This window comes from Micromys minutus, assembly GCF_963924665.1.
Source record: "Micromys minutus genome assembly, chromosome: 21".
In the NCBI taxonomy this organism is placed as follows: Eukaryota; Metazoa; Chordata; class Mammalia; order Rodentia; family Muridae; genus Micromys; species Micromys minutus.
Genome location: NC_137956.1, coordinates 752,060 through 779,825, shown reverse-complemented (window position 1 = coordinate 779,825; position 27,766 = coordinate 752,060). Strand labels below are relative to the sequence as shown.

The following is a 27,766-nucleotide window of genomic DNA, read 5'->3' as shown; positions in this document are numbered from 1 at the left end:
TTTTGGGTAATTGAAGGAGGAAATGCCAAACTTTTTTTTTTTTGGGGGGGGGGGATGAGTTCCTAGGAATTGAACATAGGAACTCCCAACATTTTAGGCAAATGTCCTATCACTGAGTCATTAACAGCCCAACAACAACAACAAAAAAATGTAATCAACAATTTTTAGTTTCCCTACTCAGCTGTAATTCTTAAAACAATTGGCCTACTGACATCATCACAAAGAATTTCTGTGCATTTCACTTACTGTATTAGAAAATGCTGTTAGAAAATTAGGATTAGTCTTAACTGTGACTTACTTTAGGAAATACCTCTAACTAAATAAAGGAAGATTTGTTATATATAGTTGTATATTATTACCTGAATGGCAAGAATATGTGATTAAAAGATACTTAAAGATGAGAAAAACCTACCAAATGTTTTTAATGGGAAACTAGCTTATTAACCTGTTGACTTCAAAAGAGAGTAAGTAATAAAGGAAACACTTGTACATATGTTTAATTTATGGTTAGGCTATTTGAATTAGTCAGCTAGGACACACAACACCGCAGGCATGCATTTAAGCTCTTTTTGATACAGCTTTGGGTAGACAGTGTTGGTATTCATTAAGCACCTGTGCAGCCATGGGATTTATAATGGAATTATAAGCTATGATTAGAAGTTGGGGGGCAGGGATGGGAAATAACCCGATCCAAATGCTATGTTGTATTTTTCTTTTTATTAGTGTGCAGGTCCAACAAAAGCCCCTGGGTCTGTTTGACTTGTTCAAGTGTCCACTGTGGAAGGTATGTGATATATTTATTATTCATTACCTACTTTAAAATTATGCTCTAAAATTTTATATTAAAAGTATATGTAATACCTTTTCTTAGTTATAGAATGACATACTTTTGTTCATCTTACTTCTGTTAATCATAGCATGCCTTTTTTTGCAGTGCTTTCAGGTTGAGTACTTGACTGATTTGACAAGGGAAACTCTAGGGGGAATCCTTTTATGCTGTTATGTAGAATTAAAATTTGGTGATTAAGACAACTTACTAGTAATATTTGGTTGGGAAAATGAAACAAGGAAACTTTTAAATCTTGAAACGAAAGTTGAGCAACTGGCCATTTAAAAAAATCATTTTAGTAATGGATTTAAGCCCACTTGAGAGTAGTATAGTTGAATTCTGTGTTTTTATTACTTCAGCATTATTAGCGTGAACCAATCTTGTCTCACTTGCTGTCTGCCTTGTTTATTCTTTTACTCGGATAAAAAATGTAAATATTTATAGATAATGGAATTACCTTTGAGCATTACTTCTCTGTTGTAGTTATTTAATCCTGTCTGAGATATACCAAATATTTCATTATTAAATTAAAATATTGTGCCTTCTGAGTCTGGGGATGTGGCTCATTTGGTAGAGTACTTCCCTGGCATGAATAAAGCCCTGGGTTCTGTTCTCAGCACTGTATAAAACTTAGTGTGGTAGTTGTACATGTGTTTCCAGCTTTCAGGAGGTAGAGGCAGGGGGACTGGAAGTTTAAGATCATCCTTGGCTATAATCAGCCTGTGTTCTAGGCCAGCCTGGCTTTCATGAGACCCTGCCTCAAATCCAAACCAAACTGAAACAGCAAATGTTTTGGTTTTCATTTAGATTTAGTAGCTTCTGTTTTAGTCCTCAGCAGTTCTTTCCAATTTTTGGCTTCAAAATGCCATCACTTAGACATATCAATAACTAATTCTAACACTAACTCAAGGATAGTTAGGAATCATCTCTTGTGAGAGCTGACATGGTGTTTTCACACCCTTAACCCTAACATGCAGGAGGATTGCCATGAGTTCTAGGACAGCCTAGACTAACAAATGGTATCTCTCAAAACTATAGCAAGCAAAGCCCAATCAAAAAGAGGAGGAAGAGACGATCTACTTTGAATTTCTTTTAGTAGTCACCTATTGGCTAAATTTAAGAGAATTAAGTCTATATTGTATTTATTTGGAATATTTTCCCATTTTTACTTTAAATCCTCATTACATGAAAAAAAGCATTTTTGTTGTTCAGTTACCTTGCACATTGAGTATTGGGATTCAATATCTGTCTCATGCACACTTAAGAGTACTTTTGGAAAATGCCGTGTATCTTAATTATGGCTGCTGTGGTTTCAAAATCTCTAGGATCCAGGGAACTTGAAAATACTTTGTATAGATAATTAAAAAAAATAAAGAAAAATAGAAATACTTAAATTCTGCACTGAAGAGTTAGACGCCTCTCCTAGTATTGAGAGGTGAGACTGAGAATGCAGTAAGGGTTATGTGGCTCCTCAGGATGTCACATAGTGCTTCACATCTAAGTGTTGGAGGCCAGCGGGAAGCCCAGGACATTTTTGAAAAGGGAAAAAAACTGGGGGAGAGGAATGTGTTTGACAAATAGGAAGCAATAAACAATTCTCTGGGCTTTGGGAAAGTAAGTTGAAAATTTCTAGACTCTGAAGGTGGATTTTCTAATCAAGGGTAAATTCAAGTTTAGGAATTTAACAGACTTTCAGAGAACTATGATTAGGTAGATTAAACAGATATGGAGAGCAGCCTGATTTTGATTTTGGTATTTCTTATGTAATTCTAATGGATGTTGCCAAAAATACTGATTTTTTTCAGTAACTTGAGATTATTTGTCTCTACAGGGAACTCTTAAATGAATATTTTTCTCAAGTGTTTCAAAAAATGGTGTATCGGCAGATCTGAGATAAACATTCTACTGTTTTTTACAACATCATTCTACTTAGTTTTTAAGATTTTGAGATTGTTAGCTGGAATCTGTGGCATATATGGTAAACTAGTTCCTTGTGTAATAGTTAAAATTGTGCAAAGTTAAAAGGGAGAGAAATACTTTTATGTACGCTAGCTTTATACTGTTAACTTCTGACCAGTGTGTTTGGGTATTGGCCAAAACATTGCTAATATTAATGTTACTCACCAAAATTACACTTGTACCACTGACATCTATAAGGATTAATTTTATTTCTTTTATCAAAATTTTGTTACTATATTGGGCTTTATCGTGACATTTCCATACACAAGTGTCATTATCCTTTGTTCTCAGCCACACAGGAACAATTTAAATACAAAAAAAATTTGTAAGCTATAGTATTACAGCTGAAGACCTTCTTATGTTTACTGTATAAAGACGATCAGTTTCCAAAGCCCCGAGATGGTTCTGCTGCTCATTTTTGCTTTGTAAAGGCACTCTTCATGCTGTGAGCTAAAAATAACAGATGGAGGTGGTTACTGAGTGGATGGATGTGGGTTAGTTTACCTTTTCAGCTAAACGACAAGGACTTCCTAACTACACATTGTATAAGTAGTGCTTCACATGCCCACTATCTAAGCAATTAGCTTGTTATTTGGACTCTCAATAAATAGTAGTTAAATATAAGGAGGAAGATGCTAATGAAATAACCATATACACTTGTATTGGATTATTTAGTTCAATTGCCCAACAGTGTGGTACATGTACTGTAACCTCAATTCAGAGACAACAAGAACAGAAATGTTAATAGCTCATTGTGCTCATTCTAGTGTATGAAATGCCTGACATTGAAAGGCTAGTTTTAAGCACATACCTATGTTATTTTATTTTAAAACTCAGTCTACTTTGGGAGACAGAGGATCCTTGGTTTTAAAGTTTACGGGGAAAAAGAATAAGGAAAAAAATGATTGAATTCTGAATTAAGGTTAAGGGTGTTAAAGTTTTTCTGGGATGTGGAGGCTGGACTTGAGCTAACAACATACTGCCTTTCATCCTTTCCCAGCGTTAAGTGCAGCTTCTTGATTAATTACTGTACATTGAGATGAAACTTCTGTTCTCTGTTATTTTGATGCCAGTGAACCAGCATTTGTTATTTGTTTTTTGTTTTTTGTTTTTTTTGTTTTTAACCAGTTGAGTTTTTAAGTAATTTTCATCTTTTGCAGACTGGTTATTGTAAAGGAACTGGATGTTTTGTGTCCTAAGGGGTTTCTTATAGGGGCCAGTTCCATAGTCTTTAGGTAAAGTGTAGATAAATGAGGTGCATAGATACTTGCCCTGCTGTAATAAAATGATTTATTAGGGCTTGCAAGATGGCTCAGTAGGTAAAGGCACTTGCCACCAAGCCCGATCTGGATTGACCTATTAGGTAGGGAAGGAACCTATTCCCATGGATCATCCGGCTTCTGCTTATGTGTCATGTCATGGACAGCTTCTCACTCCCAAATAAATACATGCAATAAGGCACGGTTTATTAAACTTGAGTTGGAAAGTTATAAAATTTGTAGGAATATAGCCAATCACTGGCTATGTTTGTTCATATGGACAAATTGCAGGTTTTCTAAACTCAAGTTGATTTGTGTTTTGCTTGGATTGTTCTACACAAATGCATTTCCACGTGTGTCGGTGATGAGGTATTCAGAGGAAAGATCTGAAGCCATATCCAGGAGAACACAGATTGCCCTACTTACCGTCTGATTTCCACATTGTGGGTGGAAGGAGGTTGATTAATTTAGTGTTCAGAATTTTTATTTACTTTTAAAAAAATTTAAATCATAATATTTAAATTATAAATAAATAAATTAGCAATTGAGAAAACTTTTAATGATGTAATTGTATATTATAACCTCAAAAATAAATTTTAAATGATATCAATATATTTCTTTTTTTGAACAATTTTATTTTAAGAAACAAAGATAAATGTACAAATTTTAAGCATGCATTTTTGCATAAAAGTATATGAATACATTTTTGTCAGTGCTTGGCTTCCTTTTTTTTTTTTTTTTTAAAGGTTTGATGGTGTGCATTAAGGTCTTACTAGTTCCAATGAGCATAAAGTACATGTAAAACAGGATGTAACCCGTAATTAGTCAAAGTTTTCTTGGTGTGTAAGGATTGAGCATAATGGGTTTTTCTTTTTTCTTTTCTTTTTCTTTCTTTCTTTTTTTTTTTTCTTGAACTTCACATAGTCTGTGAGTTGTTTCTGGGGTGTTCAGAGCTTTCTGGGGTTAGTATTCCATTATCAGTGACTGCATATTATGTCTGTTCTTTTGTGACTGGGTTATCTCACTCAGGATGATATTCTCTAGATGTATCCATTTTCTTAAGAATTTAAAACGGGAAACATCAGCATGGAAGATGGTATAAATGGCACTGAAACAACTTGGGTGGGTAATGCCTTTCCTTGCTGGGCCCTAATCTAAGTGTGACTAGAATTTGATTGTAGTATTGAGTTGCAAATTCGAGTATACTTTAAGTATTTAGCTTAATGTATCTCTAGATGATTCACTTTTTTTTAAGAGTTCTCATTTTAACTTGGTTAACAATTTCATCATCTTTGACTACTTTCCAAAGCAATATTTAACATAATAATCTCACTTGGCTTTGTAAGGTATGTGAATGGTCATGCAAAAAAACATTACGAAGATGCACAGATACCCTTACCCAACCATAAGAGATCAGAAAAGCAGGAGAAAGCTCAGCACACAGTGTGTATGGATTGCAGTAGCTACAGCACATACTGGTAAGTTAATATTTTCTGGAAACGGTATTATTTTCACAAATTCCTTCTTACAAGTTAAACTTCTTTGTTTGAAAGATTGTTTTGATAATCTTCCTTATCTCTTTTCTACTTCCTGAGAGGTAAATGTCAAGAATTTAGTGTTTCCAACTCAGCTTTTCAGGCTTTTCCCACCCATAAATCGTATTACACTTTAGGAGGAGGTTGGAGATAGCATGGCAGGTGGTGTATGCTGGTTTTCCTTGCACTATGAAGGCTAAGCAAGATTCTGAGTTAGAGGTCATCCTGGGCAACAAAGCTAGATCCTATGTCCAAAAAAGTATAAGCTGTAAACCTTGTAATATAATGTATGTGTCCATCTCATATAAATGGCAGTAAAGTCCTGTCTATTTTGTGACTGTTTAGGAGTAAATTATTTAGGCTGCAAGCAGTGTTCAACAATTTGTTACCCGTGTGCTATATGTAGAGATGTTTATAGTTTTAACTATTGTTGAAGCAAATTTCCCTGATCATAAATTATGATGAATAATTTTTTAGTTTTACTTTCAATTCTAAGGGTTGCTGACATTGAGGGGGTCCTTTAGGAGACCCTTTAGAGTTATGTATTTGCTAAAATGTTCTTGAATTTTACATGAAGGCAGTACTGAGCAGGAATGGACATTGAAAATCCAAATATTCCTGTTTGTTGACTTGCTTCTGGTAAGGGGTTTGAGACAGGGTTTTGCTATTTGGCCCAGGCTGGATCCTGCCTCAGCCTCCTAAGTGCTGGGCATGTGTTGCCATGCCTGTTTCCAGGCTTCCCTGAGAACTACACTTCTGTTGAAGGGTGTGCGTGTCCTTTTTCCCACTGTCTTTAAGAAGATGTCCAGCAAAGGGAAGAAAATCAGACCAGTGCTTTTCCAGGACTCTTAATGTTTTACAGGTTTAACATAGTTAATATTCAACTGTTGAATCAGTCTGTAAAAGACTTTAAGTCATTCAAACAAGTACTCTTTTAATGATCAACCCTTGAAAAGATAGAAGGGAGAGAAGCTTAGAGATAGGTGAAGATCTTAGTAAAAAAAATTAGTGTTTTCTGAGATTTTCACATACAGGCAGTGTTCACTTACTATTGCTTGCTATTGTGAAGTACTCCTTATACCAGGTAAGCAATAGTTCAGTTGCTGCTGTAGCTTGAACCCTTAAATAAGCCTCTACTCCCACTCACATCCTAGCCCTCCATTAATCCCTGACCCATTAAACCTAGAATGGTACAGCTTCTTGGTTTATAGAATCACATGTCCTGTGTTTATAACTAGTTTTGCTTTAGAGACAACAGAAATTCAGGCCATTCTTGAATGTCTTTATCTCCCTATCATAGTCATAGGTCATGTCATTCTGTGTGGTGCAGTTGCTGTGCTGACAGCATTCATTATTGATGTCAGTTAGCAGTGTGCAGAGGATGTTCAAAAGGAAACTTTGTAAATACAGTTAAATCTGTATGCTACAACAAATTATTGTTGGTTTTCTTGCTATCACTAAAATTCTAAAGGAATGGTAAGCCTTGGAGGAAATTTTAAGGATCAGCTTAATGGAATGCAATTATTTTCATAGGGTGCTGTATGAACATTGTTAATTAGTTTAGTGGCTTTGCATTTTCTGTTAACTAGATATTGGAATTTAATTTCCTTTTCATTGCTATATTGAACATCATTTCATGGACAAGTTGATTTAGGAAATCTTAGAATATACCCGGGAGTGGCAGAAGCTTCTTGACCAATTGCCAGTCTTTTGTACGTTATTGCAGTTGAGAAGAAGCATAAATTTAAAATTAGGAGTTTTGTATAAGTAGACATATGAAAGTAATAGATTAAAAATACTAAACAAATAATTCACTGATAACTAACTGAGTCAGCTCTAATTTTTGTAAATGGTAGCTGAATGTAGAAATGAAGAATTAGGAAAAGAATATTAAAATTACTAAAATTCCATGTTCCCAAAGTATCTTTTCAAACTATTGTGAAATATGAACTAATTTGTTTAAAAAATGCTTACATTTCAGGTTATTTTTATTTTTATTACCCTTGACATGCTTTATAATTTTAAGTTATGATTAAAAAATTATCATTATATAAACTTTTTTTTTTGTTTCTGGTTCTGTTTTGTAACTGATATACCTTAGAAACAGTGGATGTTGTTATTTTTTTATATTTACTGATATACATTTCACAGAAAACAGAACAATTTCTTGTAGCTGTAAGAAAAGTTCTTTCACTAAGACACTACACAAATCACAGTACAGTATGTATGCCCGTGTGCTCCTCATTGTGCCAGTAACCCGAAGCATGTTTCTAGTGTTAATCCGGATATAGATAGATTTAAACATGTCCTTGGTGGAGATGGGTTATAAGAAGAAAACAATATTTCTGTCAATAGCCATCATCATAAAAATGCATTAAATAGTTCTACTTTTAACTGATTTACGCTACTTCGGAAACAATGAATGTCATTACTTTCATTTATTTGCTTTTACACATTCTACAGAAAACAGAGCAATCTGTTGTAGATGAAAGAAACATTCTTCACTAAGAGGCTATACAAATTAAAGTATAATGTACATGCTTGTGTGTTCCTCACTGTGTCGATAACCAGAAAATTTATCCCCCCTTTCCACCCGCATTTTTTTTTTTTTTTTTTTTTTTTTTTTTGGTATTTTCAAGGGGGTTTCTCTGTGAAACCTTGGCTGTCCTGGAACTCACTCTGTAGACCAGCCACAACTCTGCTCCCTGAGTTCTAGGATTAGAGGGGTGTGCTATCACTGCCCAGTTTTCTTTCTTTTCTGTCACCCGCCCGCCCTTTAAGATGGGATCTGGCTCTGTAGCCCAGGCTGGCCTCAAACTCATGCTTTGGTCTTGAGTGTTGGTATTGATTACTTCTCCCTCCTGTTTCTGTTTCCCTCCTTCTTCATTTTCTTTTTTCATGTAATGGACAGGAGTGGGTGGTAGGAGGAGTCCTCACTATGTTGCCTAAGCTGGCCTGGCCTCCTGGGCTCCGTAGTCCTCATGAGTAGCTGGGACCACAGTTGGAGACACAAACTCTCAGTGTCTTAAATAATGGAAAGCAGAGAGAGATTTTCTTAAAAATTATGTTTTGAAGTTTAAAAAGAAACACTAATAGAGGCGACCTCAGATCATGAAAGGCTTCTTTAATAAGCCAGTGCTTATCTGCTTTTAACAGGAAGGCTATTTTATCTGAGCATGCTCTTTTCATATCCATAATTAGATATTTGAGGCCAAGACATCAGAATTTAATAAAAGAATTTAAATATGCATTTGATTTCTAAAGACTTTAAAGATTTTAACTGTAATAAGTTTAAATATGAAATCAGAATGTCAGCTTATTTTTTTCTTCAGTCTGTCATTTATAATAAACTGGTTGGTTATATTTGTAAATACAGAAATGTTACACATCTGAATCAAAAAGAATTTAAAACTTAAGAAATCTGTGGAGGTACTTTCTGCATCCTAGATGCTGTCTTTGGTGGTGTTATACATGTTTGCTATATGAAGAGCTTGCTCCTTGACCATTACTTAAGAGAGTCAATTCATTTGTGTGGTGGTTCTTTCTTGTTTCAGATGAGCGAAGAATTGTTTCATTAGGTATATTTTCTTAGTCCATCAAGAGTTTAGTGTGAAATGGCATTAGCATTTCCCATAATACTGTTGACAGGGGTGGAGGAAGAACTGTGCTTTCTAATTTTTAAAGTTCTAGTTTTAATTCATATACATATGTCTGTGTCTGAATGTATGCCACATGCGTGTGCGTGTGGATGCTTGTGGAGGCCAGAAGAGGGCTTTGAATTCCGCTGGAACTGGAGTCACAGGTAGTTTCTGAGCCTGTTCATTGTGGATGCTAGGAATTGAACTTGGGTCCTGTGAGGAGCTGTCTCTTCAAATCCCCAAATATACTTTGCAATTAAAAAAAATATATGCATTACATATGTATGTGAGTACACTGTTGCTGGCTTCAGACACACAAGAAGAGGGCATCAGATCCCATTACAGATGGTTGTGAGCCACTATGTGGTTGCTGGGAATTGAACTCGGCACCTTTGGAAGAGCAGTCAGTGCTCTTAACCACTGAGCCATTTCTCCAACCCTGTAAATTTTTTTGATACTCAATTTATCTAATTTTTCCTTTTTGTTTTTTTTTGTTTTGTTTTCTCCCTTTCTATTAAATAAATGAGCCATTCTCCTTACCTTATATTTATGTGAACTTTTGTTTAGTGATTTTTAGTAACTCCATGTAAATAAGAGCTCCACTAAATAAAAACTCACATAAGTATAACTATAATCGCTTAATAGTTCAGTGATGTAGATAGTCTGTGAATATGAAGAGATGATAAATTCCTGATTTGCTTGCACAACAAAGACTATCTGAATCTTGCCCAGTTTCTCCTATTACAGTTTCTAATACAAGTCACAAAGAAGCTAGGAAGAGAGCTTTCTAATGTACCTTTTCAGCTGGACTTTGTGGAGCACTTACTTTCATGTACTAGGGCTTGTAGTGGTTAAGTCAGTGATAACCACAGAGTTGAGCTATAGAGTAAGAGAATAGGTTGGACAGCTAGATCTCCCTAAGAAAGGGAAATGGATGGTTATAAATGGATGGGGGTGGGACCTAGAATAGGAGGGTCAAGTGGGGAGTGGGAGAAAGAGTGAGATGAGGGAGAAAATATGTAGAGAGACTTCTAAAATAAGAGCCATTAAAGGGGTAGTATGGAAGTCTAATATAGTAGAATCTTCATAAAATGTATACATATATGAAGGCAATCTAAATGAAATCGCCAAATAATGGGGGAAATAGTGTCGCAACCAACCATATTTAATCATCAAATCAAGCTTCCAGTATCAGGATTGGCTTATGTCTAATTAAGTTGTCAAAATGGAGGGTTCCCATGGGAACTCTCAAATAACCCAGGTCATTGCCAAGACTCTTCAGAAACTGACTTCAAGGCTCCATTGCAGAAGACAATACCTACACAACTCATGGAACATGGGGAAATCAAGCTGGCTTATACTGGTCTTCACCCCTTACATACTAGTAGTGTCTTTAGTACAGGAAAGTACTCTGCACACTGCCAAAGGAGAAATGTAAACATCTATGAGTGCGGTGGTGTCCTGTCTGCAAGACATGCTAGTCCAATGGTGGCACAAAACTTGTGCCGTAAGGCCCATTCCAGGAGAAGGAATCCATACCTGACATTATTTGGGTGACTAAGAATGTGAGACTAGATAGCCCAGGGACTTAGGTTAAACCAAATAATAAATACTACTGTTAAATACATGAAAAAGTGGCAGTGAAATGACTCCCAATGACAGTCTGCTATACTTGTAGATCAGTGTCTTGCTCAGACATCATCAGAGAAGCTTCCTCCTGCAACAGATAAGAACAGGTAGAGACTCACAGGCAGACGTGATGTAAAGAGTAAGAGACCTTGGAACACTTAGTCCTAAAAGGGATATCTCCATCAAATCTCTCCCTCAGGGCTCAGAACTCTTCAGAAGATGAGGCAAAAAGTCTAAGAGCCAGAAGGGGTGGAGGACACCAAGGCCTCTAATCAACAGGATCTACACACAAATGAGCACACAGACTAAATTAAAGCAGCATGCATAGGACCTACACAGGCCTACGTCAGATGGGGTGGGGCGGTCCTAGAGCTAAAAGAAGTGGGCACGCACCCTGGTCCCCAACACAGGAGGATCTCCCCTCCCCTCCCTTTCCCTCCTCCCTCCCCCTCCTCTCTCTTCTCCCCTCCCCTCTTTTCTCTGGGCCCTTTATATCATGGTTTCCAGTTTAGTGTCTTTATGGAGTTCCTGAATATTTGAGAGAACGGGTCTCTGTTTTTTTGTGCATACTCCTGGGCTCCTTTCCTTTTGCTTGTTTTGCTAAATTCTGACATGCTAGTTTTTATTTTATTTTGTTTTCCTTCAGAAGCCTGTTTATATACTGATCAAGTTGTATTTATATATTTATGAATACACACATGTATATATGTATACATCCACATACATCCACACACATATATCAACAATTAAGATAAAAAAGGTCATGCATTTGAGAGAGACAAAGGAGCTGCATGGGAGGGGTTGAAGGGAGGAAAGAAAAATGGGGGAAATTATAGGAGTATAGTTTCAAAAAATCTATTATTAAATAAAAATGGTAGGAGACAATGAGTAATGACCACATATTTTTTAATGTGCTGATTATGTTTCATCTTTCTCTCTACTCCTCCCAGTTCTTCCTACCTGCTGTCTTATCAGATCCACTTCTTTCTGTCTCTCATTAGAAAACAAACAGGTTTCTGAGATCCAGAGGCATTTCTTTGTAAAATTGCACATCATTTGAGACATAACACACCTGAATTATTATCAATTGGGCAGTGTCTCTTACCTTTTTAATATTTATTTATTTATTTGTTTATTTTTGACTATGAAACCCTGGCTCACCTGAAACTCACTACATAGACCAGACTGGGATCCAGTCTGCTTCTGTCTCCCAGATGGTAGGATGAAAGATATACACCACCACACCCAGCCCTTACCACTTTTTAATCATTTCCCTGTTTCCCTTTCCTTCTTTCAATTCCTTCCATACAGCACCTTCTTCATACTCTTTCAAATTCATGGCATTTTTCTTTGTTTGTGTGTGTGTACACACATATGTGCATGTATATGTATTCCTAAATATATAAATACAACTTGCTCAGTATGTGTATAGGATCTCAGGGCTGATCACTTGGTATTGAATTAGTGCTCCAAGCCCTCTGAAAATTTTCTAATTTCTGATGTTACTGTTTGTGCCTAATTCAGTTATTTGTTTTAATTGAAAGGCAACTTTTTATGTTAAAATACATTTTTGAAACATTCTCTTCATTTTTTTATGTTTGTTATCTGAAAAAGTTTTTTATACATTTAACAACTTTCCATAGCAAATTACAATTACTCTTTTTAAAGTTTTATTTATTTATTTATTCACTTTACATCTCAATATCAGCCCCACTTCTCCTCCTAGTACCCCCTCATGCAGATCCTTTCCCTGTTTCATCCTCCTCACCCCCACTACCCACCCCTACCCATTTCCCCAACCCCACTCTTGCACATCACTGTTATACTAGGTGCATCCTCTCCCACTGAGACCAGACAAGGCAGCCCACTTAGGGGAACAGGATCCACAGGCAGGCAGTAGATTCAGGGACAACCCCCGGCTCTAGTTGTTTCGGGACCCGCATGAAGATGAAGCTGCACATCTGCTACATATGTGCAGGTGCCCTAGGTCCAGCCCATGCTCACTTACTGGTTGGTGGTTCACTCCCTGGGAGCACCCAAGGGTCCTTAGGGTCTGTTGTTTTTCCTGTGGAGTTCAACAATTACTGTTATTTAATTAGTGATATACCTTTAAAATTATCTATTTTTCTTCTAATTTATACTTTATTTCTGTCTCTAGTATATCTTTATCTGAATATTAAAATTTCTCCCCATTATGGGGGGGGGCGGAGGAAGGCGGGGCATGGTGGCACATACTTAGGAGGCAGAGTCAGGCAGATGTCTGAATTCAAAGCCAGCTTGGTCTACAGAGCCAGTACCAGGATAGCCAGAGCTATACAAAGAAACCCCTCCCTTTTTCCAAAAAATAATTTCTCTCTTCTTTTTGTGTGTATGATATATGTATGCATGTACATATATAGAGTGGAACTTGTTCATGTGTGCATCTAGAGGCCAGAGGTCAGTATTAGTCTTCCTCTACATTTTAGGTTTTTGAACCTGGGGCTTGCTGTACTACTAGCAAGCTCTCAGTATTTCTAGTCTCTGTGCCCACCCCTCATACTCCTCAGTGCTAGGTTATGCTTCCATGCTGTTTTTATACAATCATACTGCCACGCCATTTTTATGTGGATGCTGGGAATGAACTTAGGGTCTCATACTTGTACAGTAAATCTCCACAGCACCTCCATTTTGAAAATGATTATAATTAAGTGATAATATTTCAGTTCAATTATCAATCAGTTAGTTTACTTAGGTCTTACAGTAACTGGTGCTGTTTGCACAAGCCGATATAAACATAACTACATCTCTCCATTGTTTTGTAGGAATGTCATTTGACTCTGTTGGCATGAGTGGTGATGTTCTGTGTAAGGCAGAAATGATGCAAGCACCTGGCTTGTACAACGCCACATCTTACATTGGAAGGATGAAAGCAAAATACAGCCTAACAGTCTGAAGCTGTTGCTAATAGAGAAAGGTTTAGTTGCATTAGTTGTGGGGTAAACACATTAACGAAACTTTTCTAAAAGTTCAGTTCTGTTGTGTTTAGCCATCTCAGCACATCTCTATAATTTAGTAATGAAAACAAAATGGTTCATTTAGAGAGGAAACAACTTGACTTGCTTGAGCCAGACTCAGTACATACAGGACAATCTACATATTTCAATATATGAAAACATTACTTTAACCAACATTATTTTATATCCTAGACTGAATCCTTGACATACTAGAAGAAAGGAACCAGTTACTTAATTTGAAATCATGTATTTCTTTAAACAAAAGAACCATCTTTAGGGAGCAGTTAGAGGTTTACTCCTAATTCTGTGTGGTGGCATCTTGCAATCTGAAGTTGCTTAGACTGCATCTCCTAATGTTGGCTATTGGAGGGGTTTTTGGTTTGAACATTAGTGTGCTGTTTATCAAAATGATGTGTGTTAATTTATGGAAATATAGAATAAAGGTGTAATTTGTTCTTTAGGGAATGCTTAATATTCATTGAGGTACCAAGTAACTGAAGCCCAGATTTTCAAAGATGAAGTAGCTTTACCCCTTATTATTTATGCTGAGAGGGAAATAATTAAACCTATGCTCTTGTAGGCATCTTGATACTAGAAAGAATGGTAGTTCTGGTGTGTGAAGGTTTGTTTTGGTTGTTTGTGGGAGTGCTTGGAGTTAACCTTGAGAACTTGAAGACTGTCTTAGAGAAGTCCTGATTGACAAGTGTGTTCAGTAATCATACAGGTGACATTCTAAAGTCTTTAAACACATTTGCTTAAATGTTCATTGTCATAATTTTGTGTGTAATTGTTTTCTTAAATCACTTTCCCCTGCCATTTTTATTTTTATCAAGTAATTTCATATACGAGGAGACACTTTCTTGGATTATGCTCCAGATGACTAACCCGATTACTACTAGTTGCTGTGCTTTCAAAGTTTTGTTTTCTCAGAATGTTATTTTTATTTTTTATTTTTTGGTGCTTAATGAACAATGGTTTTATACAAAGCCTCATATTAAAAACAAAACCAAACCAAATCTTAGTCCTAGTCTATGAGTGGCTTTTGTTAAAACTGACCTTCCAGGAAAAAAATGAATGCTAATGCAAAAATCAAAGTTTATTTTGTGCAATTCCTTTTATTATTCACTTACTGACTTACTACCACATAAACTATCAATTTTTAAAACCACTGTAAACATTTTTTTCTCAAATCCTCATCATTGTACTGAAAAGATGTGGCCTAGGCTAGAAGATATTCCCAGCTCATCAGAATTCTTTTTATTAATTAAATGTTCAGCATGCATTTTAAAGTTTTTCTATGGCTATACCTGCAGGTTAATTCAATTTTTCTACTTTTCACTTTAGCTTCTCCTCCAAACTTCCCACTAATTTCGGTTGAGAAGCATCACTGTAAGGTGTGTGGCTTACAGCTGCCGGGAAAGAATGGGCACTTTTTGTTTCTTTTTCTGTATTATTATGCTCCACTAACAAAAATGTAGCTCATGTAGCAGCTTATTTTATTTTGAAAAGAACTGAAGATCTTTTACATAAAAATGTGAAAAGACATTCATGCCTATGTGGCTTTAAGCAAAGACTGTTAAAAACATTCAACTGTGGGATCCTAATCCTCTTGAAGCTTGACCCAGCACAGTGGTTGTTGGGCCTCTCAGTGCTCCACTGACCTGTACTTTTCTCAAGCTCTTCATGCACACTGATTAGGATTTTCCTTGCAGTTATCGCTGTGATGATTTCGTGGTCAATGACACCAAGCTGGGCCTGGTACAGAAAGTGAGAGAACACTTACAGAACTTGGAAAAGTGAGTAGTGGGTCCTGGAAAGGGGAGGGCCACTCAGAGTCACCAGGTGGCGTTTTGTTTGTTTGTTTTTTGTTGTTTGTTTGTCCTTTTGGAGAGTTTTGTAACCAGCATGATATGAATGCAGTTGAAATGTTGATAAGCAAAGCCTTGGAGTTAGGTATCTAAACTCTGCCCCTATTTCATTCAGTATTTATTGTAAACTATATCTAAGGCCTAAGAGCTTGTTTTTAAATTACTACTACCCACAAAGTTACAAGTTCACTCACTAGGAAGACGTTGGTGGTTGTAAGGAAGCAGCATAACAGGACATTACGATAATTATAGAAGTATTTGACACTATACATTTTCTGCTGAACTGAAGATATGCTTTGAAAAATATTTCTGTATTATTTTAAAAGAATTCAAGCTCAAGTGTCTTGAGCGTGCATTTTGCAAATAAACCACAGCATAGGACCTCAGTTTTTTCTTCTCTTTGGTAAAGAAGTACATAGAACTTGAAATTACAAGGAGCTGCCGATGCTTTGTGATTCAAAAGAAATTGAAGTGTCGATGTGTCTTGCTATAGCCAAGTTGCTTGTTCAGATCAAATTTTCTAGCTGACATGGGAACTAGAGACACGTAATGATGCCTTTGAAGCTGCCAGGCCTCATAATGACAAGTTGCTTCAGTGAGATTTCTGTAGTTCATCACAGGTCGGACCCACCTGATTTATTTTGCCAGTTGGTGTTGTGTATTGAAGTATTGTGAAAATATGCCATCTAGAGTATCTCCTGATGTCCTAAGTGCAAATTAGTAGAAAATTCCAAAATAATAAACAGAGAAAAATATCTTCTATTCCAACACTTTGTGAACTAAAGGTTTTATGCATGCTTCACTGCCAGAGTAGATTATAAAACTGAAAAGAAAGCCAGTAGTTTAAGGTCTTTGTGTCATCTTTTGGCTGCTTACTTTGTCAAAGTGCTTTAGCTCCTTTATCCACATGGGGCTGTGCCTGGTAAGAGACAGAGGCACTGAAGAGCCTCTAAGTCACTGAGGAACTGATTTTCAGTTTTGATTAAGTCTAAGTGTAAACAGCTACTGAACATAACCAGGGTGACCATTCTATCGCTAGTGTCAGCCTAGGGCAGTGGTCCTCACCCTGACACTGCTACCTTTTACGTAGTTAGGAAGAAGCTCAGGGAGGCTGTTGAAAAAGTTCAAGGGTATAAATCTTTCTGGAAGTCCACCAGCTTGGAAGCCAGCACACACATAAGTACAAACTAGAAAAACATTTTTTTGTAGCTTTTAATAAAATAGCAAAACACTGCAAACAACTCCAAATTAAAAAATAAGTGGAGGCTACATGGCATATTGGTGTTGTGACCCCAACTATAAAATCATTTTTGTTGATACTTCAGCTGTAATTTTGCTCCTATTATGTATCATAATATCTGATATGCAGGATATCTGATATGAGACTTCTGTGAAGGGGTTGTTCAAAGGGTTACAACTCACAGGTTGGGAACCACTGGTCTAGAAGATTCTACTATTTTGAGAATAACTGAGAATAAAATATACTAATTTATATTTTAAAAAACCAAATGTCTTTTAAACTGTCTGTTTATATTTTAATAGCTCAGCTTTTACAGCTGACAGACACAGAAAAAGAAAATTATTGGAAAACTCATCACTAAACAGCAAGTTATTAAAAGTAAATGTAAGTAATTAAAATTTATTCTTATATCGAATCCCTGTCACAGCTCTAACAGGTGCTCTTATTTGTTACAAACTTTTATTAAGTGTGCCTTGATTTGAAGTGTTTCGAAAATATTTTGCCACTTACACATACCTGCCCCACTCTTTTTTGGAGAAGATTTTGTGGTAGCCCTGGCTATCTTAGAATTCTTTAAGTAGACAAGGCTGGGCTTAAACTCAGATCGGCCTGCCTCTGCCTCTGAAGGCTGAGATTAAAGGTGTGCCTCACCACCACGTCTGAGCAGATTACTCTTAGTGCTTATTTAGGCATGTCTGTGGCACTCTGAGAGATCAGGATTGTTACTGCTTTGATGAAATGCCATGACCAAACCGTTTATTTGGCTTATACCTCTACAGCACAATTCATCATTAAAGGCAGTCAGGACAGAACTCAAACAGATATATACAGAGGCTACAGAATGGTGCTGCTTGGTTTGCATCCCATGGCTTGCTCATAGAACCCAGGATCAGGGGTGGCCTCGTCCACAGTGGGCTAGGCCCTCCCTCATCAACCACTAATTAGGGATATTCCCTACAGGCTTGCCTACAGCCTAATTTTTAGAAAGTCATTTTCTTAATTGAGGTCTTCTCCTCTCAGATAACTATAGCTTGTGTCAAGCTGACATAAAACTGTCTTGAACAGTTCCTCAGATTCTATTAGTCTGAGCTTTTGGTAGTTTTGTTTTTTGTTTGTTCTATTTTGTTTTGCCTTAGTGCTTTATTAATGTAATTTCACCATGAAGTATTCATCCTCATTTTGGAAGCTACTCATAATAATAGAGTTTTAAAGTTACTACATTTTTTTAATGACTCAGCAGTATTTTTGCCTTTTGTTTAACTCTGCTGTCACTAGACATGTGCTTACAGTCTTAAGGATTTTGTAGAAGAGCTAAGGTGCTCTCTTAGCCATCTGAATTATAGACAGATCTTTTGGGTTGGACTGGAGAATTTGCCTCCTGGTGTAGTATTCAGATGTCTTGGGGCATTTGTTGGATGAATCTGAATCAGAAAACTAAGCTTCTCTGTTTTGGAGAAGTTCTGGTAGTGTTTTGTGGTTCATGCCGTACTTCTAGGAAAATACCTTTCACCGGAGTATGCTTTCTAGATAAAAGTTGAGGTTTTCATGTTTTGATTTTTCAGTTTATATTTTTATTAGACTCTTGAAAATGATACCTTAAAATGTGTATCCCTTTCTTGTTCTGCATCCATGTACTTATTGATGCTTATTTTCTCAGAGATAGACGCCTTCACATAGCCTAGAGAATTTGTCTGAAATACTCACTAGGCAGAAAAGGGACAAGGAATACTTCCAGACAGGCATGGTGCTGGAGTTTAAACGGAGACTGTGACCTAACTTAGATGTCTGAGGTAGCCAGCCATCCTTGGCAGCACTGATGGCCTTCTCTTCCATGTCACAGGGAAGTACAACTGCCATTTGTGCCACAGGCCTTCGGAATTTGGGCAACACGTGTTTCATGAATGCCATCCTTCAGTCACTCAGGTAATGAAGGCTGCAGTCACAGCATATGACATTACAGCTTGGGAGCAAAGCGCTGTGCTCAGAGCCTGTTTTCTGCCTCTAACTCTAGCTTCTAAGCTTTTCCTCATCAGCAAAATTGAGAGAGTAACTCCTACCTCATAGATTAGGAGGGAAGAATAAACAATGCAGTTTGTCTAAACTCCTTCAGGCATCTTTGTTAGAGCTCTTGTTTTTCCGTTACTTCTTGAATGGCCACAGGAGGGTCAGGACACCTTATCGGTGGCAGGTGGGATAGTAAACATTTTATGTCATGTACATGTTGCTATTTTATCCAGATCTCAGCTACTCAAGAAGCTAGGGCAGGAAGATGGGCAACTTAAACCCAGCTTGGGCAACACAGCCAAACTCAATTAGAGAAGGAAAAGTTCCTTTAAAAAAAAAAAAACCTTCATTGAAAACATAAAAAGTTCCCTGGCTGGGGGAATATGTCTGGCCTATAGGCTTTAGTCTGTAGACCTCTGGGCTATAGGGTGCCTGGTTTTAAGCTTATTTCAGTCACTAGTCATGAGAACTTTAGAGTGTAAGAGAATGGTAAAAAGGAAGTGGCTGATAGAGATGACCTCAGTAGAAAAAACTATTTTGAAAGTGTCTCAGTCTTTAATGAGGCATCAAAAGGAGTTAGCTGTCTTCCTGAGCCACACTGAATCTGCCTTTTCATTCACCCGTTCTTCCTCAGAGAAATTCTAGTTCATTTGCCTCTGTGATCTTAGATAGCATGTCTGAAAATGTGGTTGGTTTCATGATTTGTTTTATTTGAGGAAATTACTTTACTGAATACCTGGAAACAAGTACCCTGAAAGAGAAGCGAAAGCAGATGTGTAGCTCAGTGGATGGGGAGTATGTCAAGTACGCATCAGACCCTGGTGTGACCTTAGTACATACACATAAGCTAGGAACTTTCTACATAGGTAGGCCAGGCTAGCCTTGAACTGAAAAATCAGCCTGCCTGATTGTGTGTGCTGATGCGTGCCTGTAACACCAGCATTTGGGAAATAAGGCAGGGAAATGAGAAGTCTGAGGTCCCACACAGGAAGTTCAAGGCAAGAGAAGGGGGTGGGGAGATGTATAACTATAATAGAGGGAGATTTCTTCAGAGTTGTATTTCTGTGCTGCTTCTAGAGTGAGGGAATAGTAGTGAAATGCAACTGTGTTGTGTACTGTGTAATGAGGCAAGTGACATATTACATTTTGAAAATTCTTGTGTAGATTTTGTAGAACCTTTTTTACTGTCCTTTAAATTCTTTTCTTTAAAAAAGTAATTTTCTTCATTTCCTTTTACAATAGTAACATTGAGCAGTTTTGCTGTTATTTCAAAGAATTGCCTGCTGTGGAGTTGAGGAATGGGAAAACAGCAGGAAGGAGAACGTACCACACCAGGAGCCAAGGGGACAGCAATGTGTGAGTTATCAGAAAAGCCCTTTCTGGCTTTGAGCTGCAAAACAAATGAATTTCTCTGCTGATTTTATAAAGCTCTTCTCCTTAAATTGTGTTAATCTAGCTCATAATACTAATAATTGTGTTTTTTTAAAATTCCTATTATAATGGGAAGGCTAATTTAGCACTGAACCTACACTCTACCTTAGAGCCCCCAGAGCACCTTCTCGTGGTGCCAGGGGTTAAGCTGTGGCACTATAGCACTCTGCTGGTGCATAACTGGGGCCCTTTTCGGGCGGCCCTTTAAACCACTAGCTACAGGCTTAAAAAAAAAAAAAAAACACTGCACCTGAGTCTTTGCAGGCATCTGTATGTATGTATAGACTTTCAGGTGTGGACATCTGTTAAGTATCACCAGTTTACCTTAATCTATTGATCTGGTAAGCCTATTGAATTAATATGGAGTGGTTATAAACAGAAGTGGTTGCTATCGAGGACCAGTTTAAATTCAGACGCAGTGCAGCTTTGTGCTTCTGGGGTTGTAATAGAAGCACAGCACATCTTTTCCTTACTCTTACCGAAGCATAGGTATGGCTTACCTGTTTGTATATATGTAATGCTTTTTTGCCGGCTTGCTTCACTCCCTCACACTTTTCTTACTAATTTTGAAAGGCTGATTTATAAGACACTGCCCTGTCTCGGTGACTAAGAGACTGAGGAGAGGGAGCGAGAATAGGAAAGAATGTGTTTGAATATTGGCTAATGCAGATAAAGCCCCGATATGGAATATGGAGAAGGTGCCATTTGGTGTGTGAAGGGAGTTTTGTTTGGTGGCAGCATATAGAATGAATGGAAAAGTACTGCATCTAACGGGGCTTTCATTGTGTCAGAGACAGCAGTGGAATAAAGAGGAGAAAATGCATATGTGCAAAAGTTATGGATAGCATTTGGTGCTTTGGTGTTACTTGAAATTTGGTTACAACCTATAGAAATTGCCTCTGGCTGATTTGACCAAAATTAATTTACTGAAAAACAGTTGGTGAGTTTGCATCACTGGATGTGTTGAAAGTCACAGCAGAGCAAACACCATAGCCACAGGCATGCAGAGCTGCCCTCCAGAGACACTGCTGCCTCTGCTGTCCCTGGACATGGGTGGTGCTTTTTACGTCATCTACCTCCAAAGAGGATTTGGTGCTGTGTCTGCTTTTTTAGTGTTAACTCCTGCTTCAGACTGTGTACATTGCTCCAGCTGCAAGGAAAGCTAAGCAAGCACCTTGTGGCTATTCCAGCGTCTACTGGGAGGTATCTACTAGATTACAGGGTTGAGAACAAAGCTATTTGGCTGCCTGAGGTAACCTTCAGTCCAGTATCCAAGAGTGGTTGGCTATACTGATAGATCTAGGAACTGAATTCAAAATCTAAGAACTGAACTCAGTGTATTAGTTTAGCTACATGCATAGAAAACCATAATTAACTGTAACTTAAATATCCATGGTTTTATTTTCTCTTATAAATTTAGAGGTGGTCTGTCAAGGACTATTTTGTAAAGTCATTAGGTTTCTTCTTGCTCATCTTTTATTTACTTAGTTCCAGATAGTGGGATGCTACCATTACTAATAATGTGTCCTACCTATGAGAGAAAGAAGGGATTGATAAGGATTGCTTTTTTTTTCCCCTGAGGAAATTCCCCCAGAAGGTGGCACACTCTTAGGTTTTTATTCTAGGAATTTATATGATTGATAAAAAAATGGGGGTTCTATGAAAGAAGGGAAGTATAGCTGGTGGGGGAGGCAGAGAGAACACGGAACAGTAGAACTGAAGAAGCTGCACATAGTGAAGTGACTGAGAAGATGTGCAGTAGGAAGTTCCTATCCAGAGTAGGAAAAACTAAATCAAAGTAGCCCTGAAGGCCTGACATGGCAGGCACACCTTTAATTCTAGTAGAAGTGGAAGAGTTTGAGTCTGAGGGAGCCTGATCTATATGGCAGGTTCTAAGATAGCTAGGCATACTGTCAGAGAACACCAAAAATCATCAAGAGAAAGTCTCTTTGAGGTTTGGTTTAAGGATCACCATGTATTGTTAAGCTCAGAAGCAGCCTTGTGACTACTCACACTATTTGAGGAGGTTTTGGAAGTATCTTATGAGGCAAAGAAGGAAACATGCAGGAGATGGGGGGGGGGTGTTCTGTTGTTTGTTGACATTTTATTAAATGAATATGCTTAAGTACTTTACTGTTTTACGTATTTTCTTTAAATTCTGTGAACAAAATGATAATACCTTGACACACTCAAAGATAACTATATAGTTAAAAATTAGTTTTATCAATAATACTGCTGTTTATATATAGACTTTTGAAATGTTCTTACTTAGTTATCAGGCTTAGTTCTGAAGACTAAGCCTTTGGCATTTTTCATTTTTATCATGTATTTTAGACAGTTGAGCTGTATGTGTTGAACTAGTAGCCTTTTCAAGATGTTAAAGCTGCCATCTCTCCCTCTATTCCAGGTCTTTGGTAGAAGAGTTTAGAAAAACACTGTGTGCTTTATGGCAAGGCAGCCAGACTGCATTTAGTCCTGAGTCCTTGTTTTATGTTGTCTGGAAGATCATGCCTAACTTTAGGTGAGTATTGAAGAAGGGTGCTGAACATGTCTGTGTTCTTTCTTCTGCTTCTCAGCACTTAGAATACTGGTAGTATTACGATGCTGTTAGCAGAACCTTTGTTAGATGAGCAGAGGGACTGAGTAAACACCAGCTTGTTTAAAATCCCCTAGTGAGTAGCCCAGGTGTACTAGGAATATGCAATGGACAATTAAAGTTTCTTGATTCTTTTAAGTCTTTTTTTCAAAACTTTGTTTTTTATGTTCATTGGTGTTTTGCCTGCATGTCTCTCTATGTGAGGGTGTTATTAGCCCTGGAACTGGAGTTACATACAGGTGTGAGCTGACATATGGGTGCTGGAAATTGAACTGGAGTCCTCTGAAAGAGTAGTCAGTGTTCCTTACTGGAGCCATCTCTCCAGCCCTGATTCTTTCAAGTCTTACAGAGAAATAATTGCCACCATTCCAACCTAAAGAACAGAGTGAGAGCTGGGGTTCAGCAGTAGAGCACTAGCCTGCTGTGTATGAGACCACACACATAGAAGTGAGATGAAACCAGCGGAAATCTACAGTGTCAGGCACTGTGCTGTCCAGGTTCTAAAGCTCTAGAATGATTAATCCACGTTCACTAGGAATCACGCTTTGGGAGGGCCAATCCTATTTAGTTACCTGTCCTTTTTCTCTGGTAGCTCGTTCTACCTCTCCTGGATGCCATTCCTGTGAGGATTCAGGTCGTTACAGATTTATGGTACTGCCAGTGTTTGCCATATTTGGCTGATTCTGTTCTTTTATTGAGCGAGTTGTAGCTCTTAGAGTCATGATTTGGCCCCTTGCTTTTATCCTTCTTTGGTTAAAACACATTATAATATAACTTAATATACTTTGTACTTTTTAGCATAGAGAAATATGTTTAAAAGGTTAAAAGCAATCAAAGTCCTATAACTTACTGCTTCCCAAATGAGTCCAGCTTTTGACTTAACCACTGCTAACCCAGTTTTCAAGGAAACTTATGGATTCTCTTTAAATCTCCTCTCAGAAGAGACTCCTGAATTTTAGAATTTCCTGACTCTAAGGGAAAGCAGAAGTGAGGTTCAGATGGTATCACTAGGCTTGAACTTAACATAATAGTAGTTTCCATTCGTTGAATATCTACTATGTGGCAAGCCCTAAGTAACTTATTCTTTCTTAAAAAAACCAAGCAACAAAGCATTTTGGCCAAGGCAAACGCCTCAGTTTAGAGAAGTCAAAACAGAGAAACCTTTTGTTCAATGTACACATCTCCTTGGAGACCACCAAGGTCAGATCAGAGCAAAATTAGAAGTGTTAGGAGTTGTTCACAGAAGACGTACCTTGAGTGAAGCCATGGTGCAGCTTCCTTGGTGCCCATGATGATCAGTCTTTTCATCTTGAATGTCTGACACATCCCCATATTTTTGTTTTATTATTATTATTATTTGCTTTACATTCCTATATCAGTACCCCCTCACAGATCTTACCCCCCATTATCCCTTCCCCTTCTCCTGAGAAGGGGAGCCCTTTTTGGATATCTGAACCCCCTCCCACCCTTGTCCTATCAAGTAAGTAGCACTAGCAGGACTAGGTGCATCCTCTCCTACTGAGGCCAGACAAGGCGGCCTTGTTGGGGGTACTGGATCCACAGGCAGGCAACAGATTCAGGGACAGCCCCTGCTCCAGTTGTTGGGGATCCACATGAAGACCAAGCTGCACATTTACACATGTGCAGGGGTGCCTACGTCTAGCCTATAGTTGCTCATTGTTTGGTGGTGTTCAGTTTCTGGGAGCTTCCAGGGTCCAGTTTAGTTAACTCTGTTGGTCTTTCTGTGGTGTTTGTGTCCTCTTTGGGTCTGTCAATTTTCTTCCCCAAGTCTTCCACAAGATTCTGTAAACTTCATCTAATATTTGGCTGTTGGTCTCTGCTTCTGTTTCCAGGTAGAGCCTCTTGGAGGAGCTCTTGTCTGTAAGCAAAGCAACGTATCATTAATAGTGTGAGGATTAGTTCTTGCCTATGGGATGGGTCTCTATTTAGACCAGTCATTGGTTGGCCATTCCCACCATATCTGCTCAGCCTTTGTCCCTGCACATCTTGTAGGTAGAACAACAAGCCCCTGTAAGCTCTTCCGAAAGACCTGTCAACAGCAGCTAAATCGCTGATGGAAATCACCAAGCAGGAGTCACCAAAATCCTTAAGGGCTCCTTCCTGGGGTCCTAATTGGCTGGGGGAAAAAATCCACCTTATACTTTGGAATTAGCAAGTAAACCTCTTTCTATGGATGACAAACTCCAAAGCCCTTTGGGCACCACAGGTCAAGTATTGAGTAGGCTCAGTCAGTTGTAGCACATCCCCATATTTTAATATCATACAATCTGGTTTTCTCCAAATCTGCCGTATCACTGCCCTTCTTGGTTTCTATAGCCCAGCTGTGAGCATGGTTCAGTTAATGGCTGAATTTGCTAATTTTTGTATTCCCACTGATAAATGAAAGAACTTGAGAAGAAATAGGTTGATAAATTGGGTGATTTCTGATACATATGAGTTTTTATGTCTCCTTAATTACTGCTTAGTATCAGCAGGGCTTTCTTCTGGTTTTGCAGTAATTGAGATTGTTCTCCATTTTCATGTAATCAAAGAATTTTCCTTTGTTGAAAGATGCAGGTCTTGAAATGATCACTATATAGTACCCAGGTGTAAGCTGAGGGTTGGGTTTTCACCAGGGCTCTGTGAGGACGCTGTGATGGTACCACTGAGCTCTGGTAGGCTTTCTTATCATACAAGTGTGACTCTTAAACCATGGTCATGTGGAAGCACAGTTTGTCTTGGGTTATGCGCCTATAAAATTTATTTATAACCTCAACCATTTTTATATTTGTAAAGCCTGCTTTCCTTGATTAATGTAAGACAAGGTCTAGGAAACTAACTCCTGGGATGAATATTTGATGGTTCAGAAACACAGACATGCATGTAAGATGTAGGAGCATTTTTATCAATGAAAATGGCCAAAATAGCATGGCCCAAACCTGTGACTGTAGCCAGCAGCTTCTGTGTATACATCAAGGCTACCAGCATGGAAATTTCTTCACATTTTGACCTTTTCCAGTGTGCATATCTACTTACTTATATATGGTTTCCTAAAATGCTCTGCCTTGTCTGTCTGGGTTTTTTGTTTGTTTCGTTTGTTTTTTTTTAAAGAAAATATATTTAAGTTTACTTTGGTAGACAAAATACACACAGTTGAAATGTAAAAGATTAAGATTAGAATAGGCAGTGAATGTTTTCTTTCACTCTAGTTCCTCACTATCCTTCTGTTTTTCTGGAAACAAGTTACTAGATCTCCATGTGTGCTTTGGTGATAATCTTTTACACATATGTAACTTTAAACATAAGTGATGATTATATTTAATAGTCCCTTTCATGTAGCTCTGTAGATTTGTTTCTCTGTGTCTCTGTCTCTGTCTCTGTCTCTCTCTCTGTCTGTCTGTCTCTCTCTCTCTCTCTCTCTGTCTCTCTCTCTCTCTCTCTCTCTCTCTCTCTCTCTCTCTCTCTCTCTCTCTCTCTGTTCCTAACAGTGCTGAGATGAACAATCTCATGTACATATGTAGTTTCCTGAAAGAGGACTAGCTGGATCAAGGGGTCTGTGCTAGCCTCTGTTACTCTTGTTTGCTTCCATCAACATGAGTGGTCTTGGTGTCTCTGTCAGCTGCTTCTGCCTGCTGTATTTGCCTTGTGATCCTGAACTCTTTAAGATCCAGATTTAACATATTCACTACACATAAGCCTCTTAAGAAATCAAAATGGAGGAGTGTGGGGAAGGCTGGAGAGATAGTTAAGTGGTTAAGATAGCTCATTGCTGCTTTCCCAGAGGACAGTATGGGTTACATTCCCAGCACCCACATGATCGCTCCCAACTGTCTGTTACTCTAGTTCCAGAGATTGTACCTTCACATAGACATGCATGTAGGCAAATCAATGCACTTAAAAATAAGTCACAGAATCAAATCAGTTAATGGTATTCACTTGCATTTTGTATCTACTTGGCATTCTGTGTCCATGTACAGCCTGATATGTCCTGAGTTCCTAAAACATAACTTTCTGAGTTAAAAGATATTTTAAATGTGAACTTAATATTCCACTAGGTATGCAAACGGTATAATGATGAGTCATTTATAATACCAAGAGCTATTAGTGGGCCAGGTGTGATGACACATCTATAATCCTAGCTTTTAGGACTAAGTCAGGAGATTGCAGGTTTGAGGTGGGTAGCACACACAGTAAGACCTGTTCCATCGCCCATACTCAAAGAAAAAGAAAACTCTAATATGGTTTAAATATTTTAGAGACTATTTATCCTAGAACATGTGTTATTCCTTTTTTATTTTCCTTTTTTTCCTTTTCTGCTTTGACACAGGGCTTCTCAGTGTAGCCTTCCTTCTGTTGAACTCACTCTGTAGACCAGGCTAGCCCCAACTTAGAGATCCACCTGCCTCTGCCTCTGGAGTGCTGGGATCAAAGGCACGCGCCACCACTGTCTGTGTTACTCCTTTTTCATGTGTGGTATTAGGGATTGGATCTATGTTCTTGCACGTATTAGGCACACGGTCTCCCGCTCAGGCTTTTTTAGTTTGAGACAGAGGCTTGTTAGGTTGCACAGGTTGGTCTTGAACTTAGGATTCTCCTGCCTCTATCTCCAAAGCAGCTCAAGGAACACTTGTATGAAATAATTTTGATTTTTTTTTTCTCCCTTTGAGATGAGGTCATACTCGGTTGTCTAGGCAGGTGTGGAACTTAGTGATCTTCTTGCCTCTGTCTGATGAGTGCTAGGATCACACCACACCCAACAGTGCTTGTACTGTGACTCTCTTGCCA

General features: G+C 38.0%; 1 protein-coding gene and 1 long non-coding RNA gene across 2 annotated transcripts in view; one reads left to right on the top strand and one right to left on the bottom strand.

The window, feature by feature from the left end:
• USP3 (ubiquitin specific peptidase 3) overlaps window positions 1-27,766 on the top strand; it is a 68,331-nt gene that overhangs the window by 21,752 nt on the left and 18,813 nt on the right. The window contains exons 2-8 of the mRNA XM_080934394.1: window positions 724-784; window positions 5,394-5,525; window positions 15,555-15,638; window positions 17,253-17,334; window positions 18,791-18,873; window positions 20,197-20,310; window positions 22,793-22,906. Coding sequence (XP_080790520.1) covers window positions 724-784; window positions 5,394-5,525; window positions 15,555-15,638; window positions 17,253-17,334; window positions 18,791-18,873; window positions 20,197-20,310; window positions 22,793-22,906 — 670 coding nt within the window. The remainder of the gene's footprint in view (window positions 1-723; window positions 785-5,393; window positions 5,526-15,554; window positions 15,639-17,252; window positions 17,335-18,790; window positions 18,874-20,196; window positions 20,311-22,792; window positions 22,907-27,766) is intronic.
• LOC308434225 overlaps window positions 12,792-27,766 on the bottom strand; it is a 34,077-nt gene continuing 19,102 nt past the window's right edge. Inside the window, exons 2-3 of the long non-coding RNA XR_013975469.1 lie at window positions 24,234-24,860; window positions 12,792-12,914 (exon numbers count right to left, since the gene is read on the bottom strand). This is a non-coding gene — a long non-coding RNA (uncharacterized lncRNA). The remainder of the gene's footprint in view (window positions 12,915-24,233; window positions 24,861-27,766) is intronic.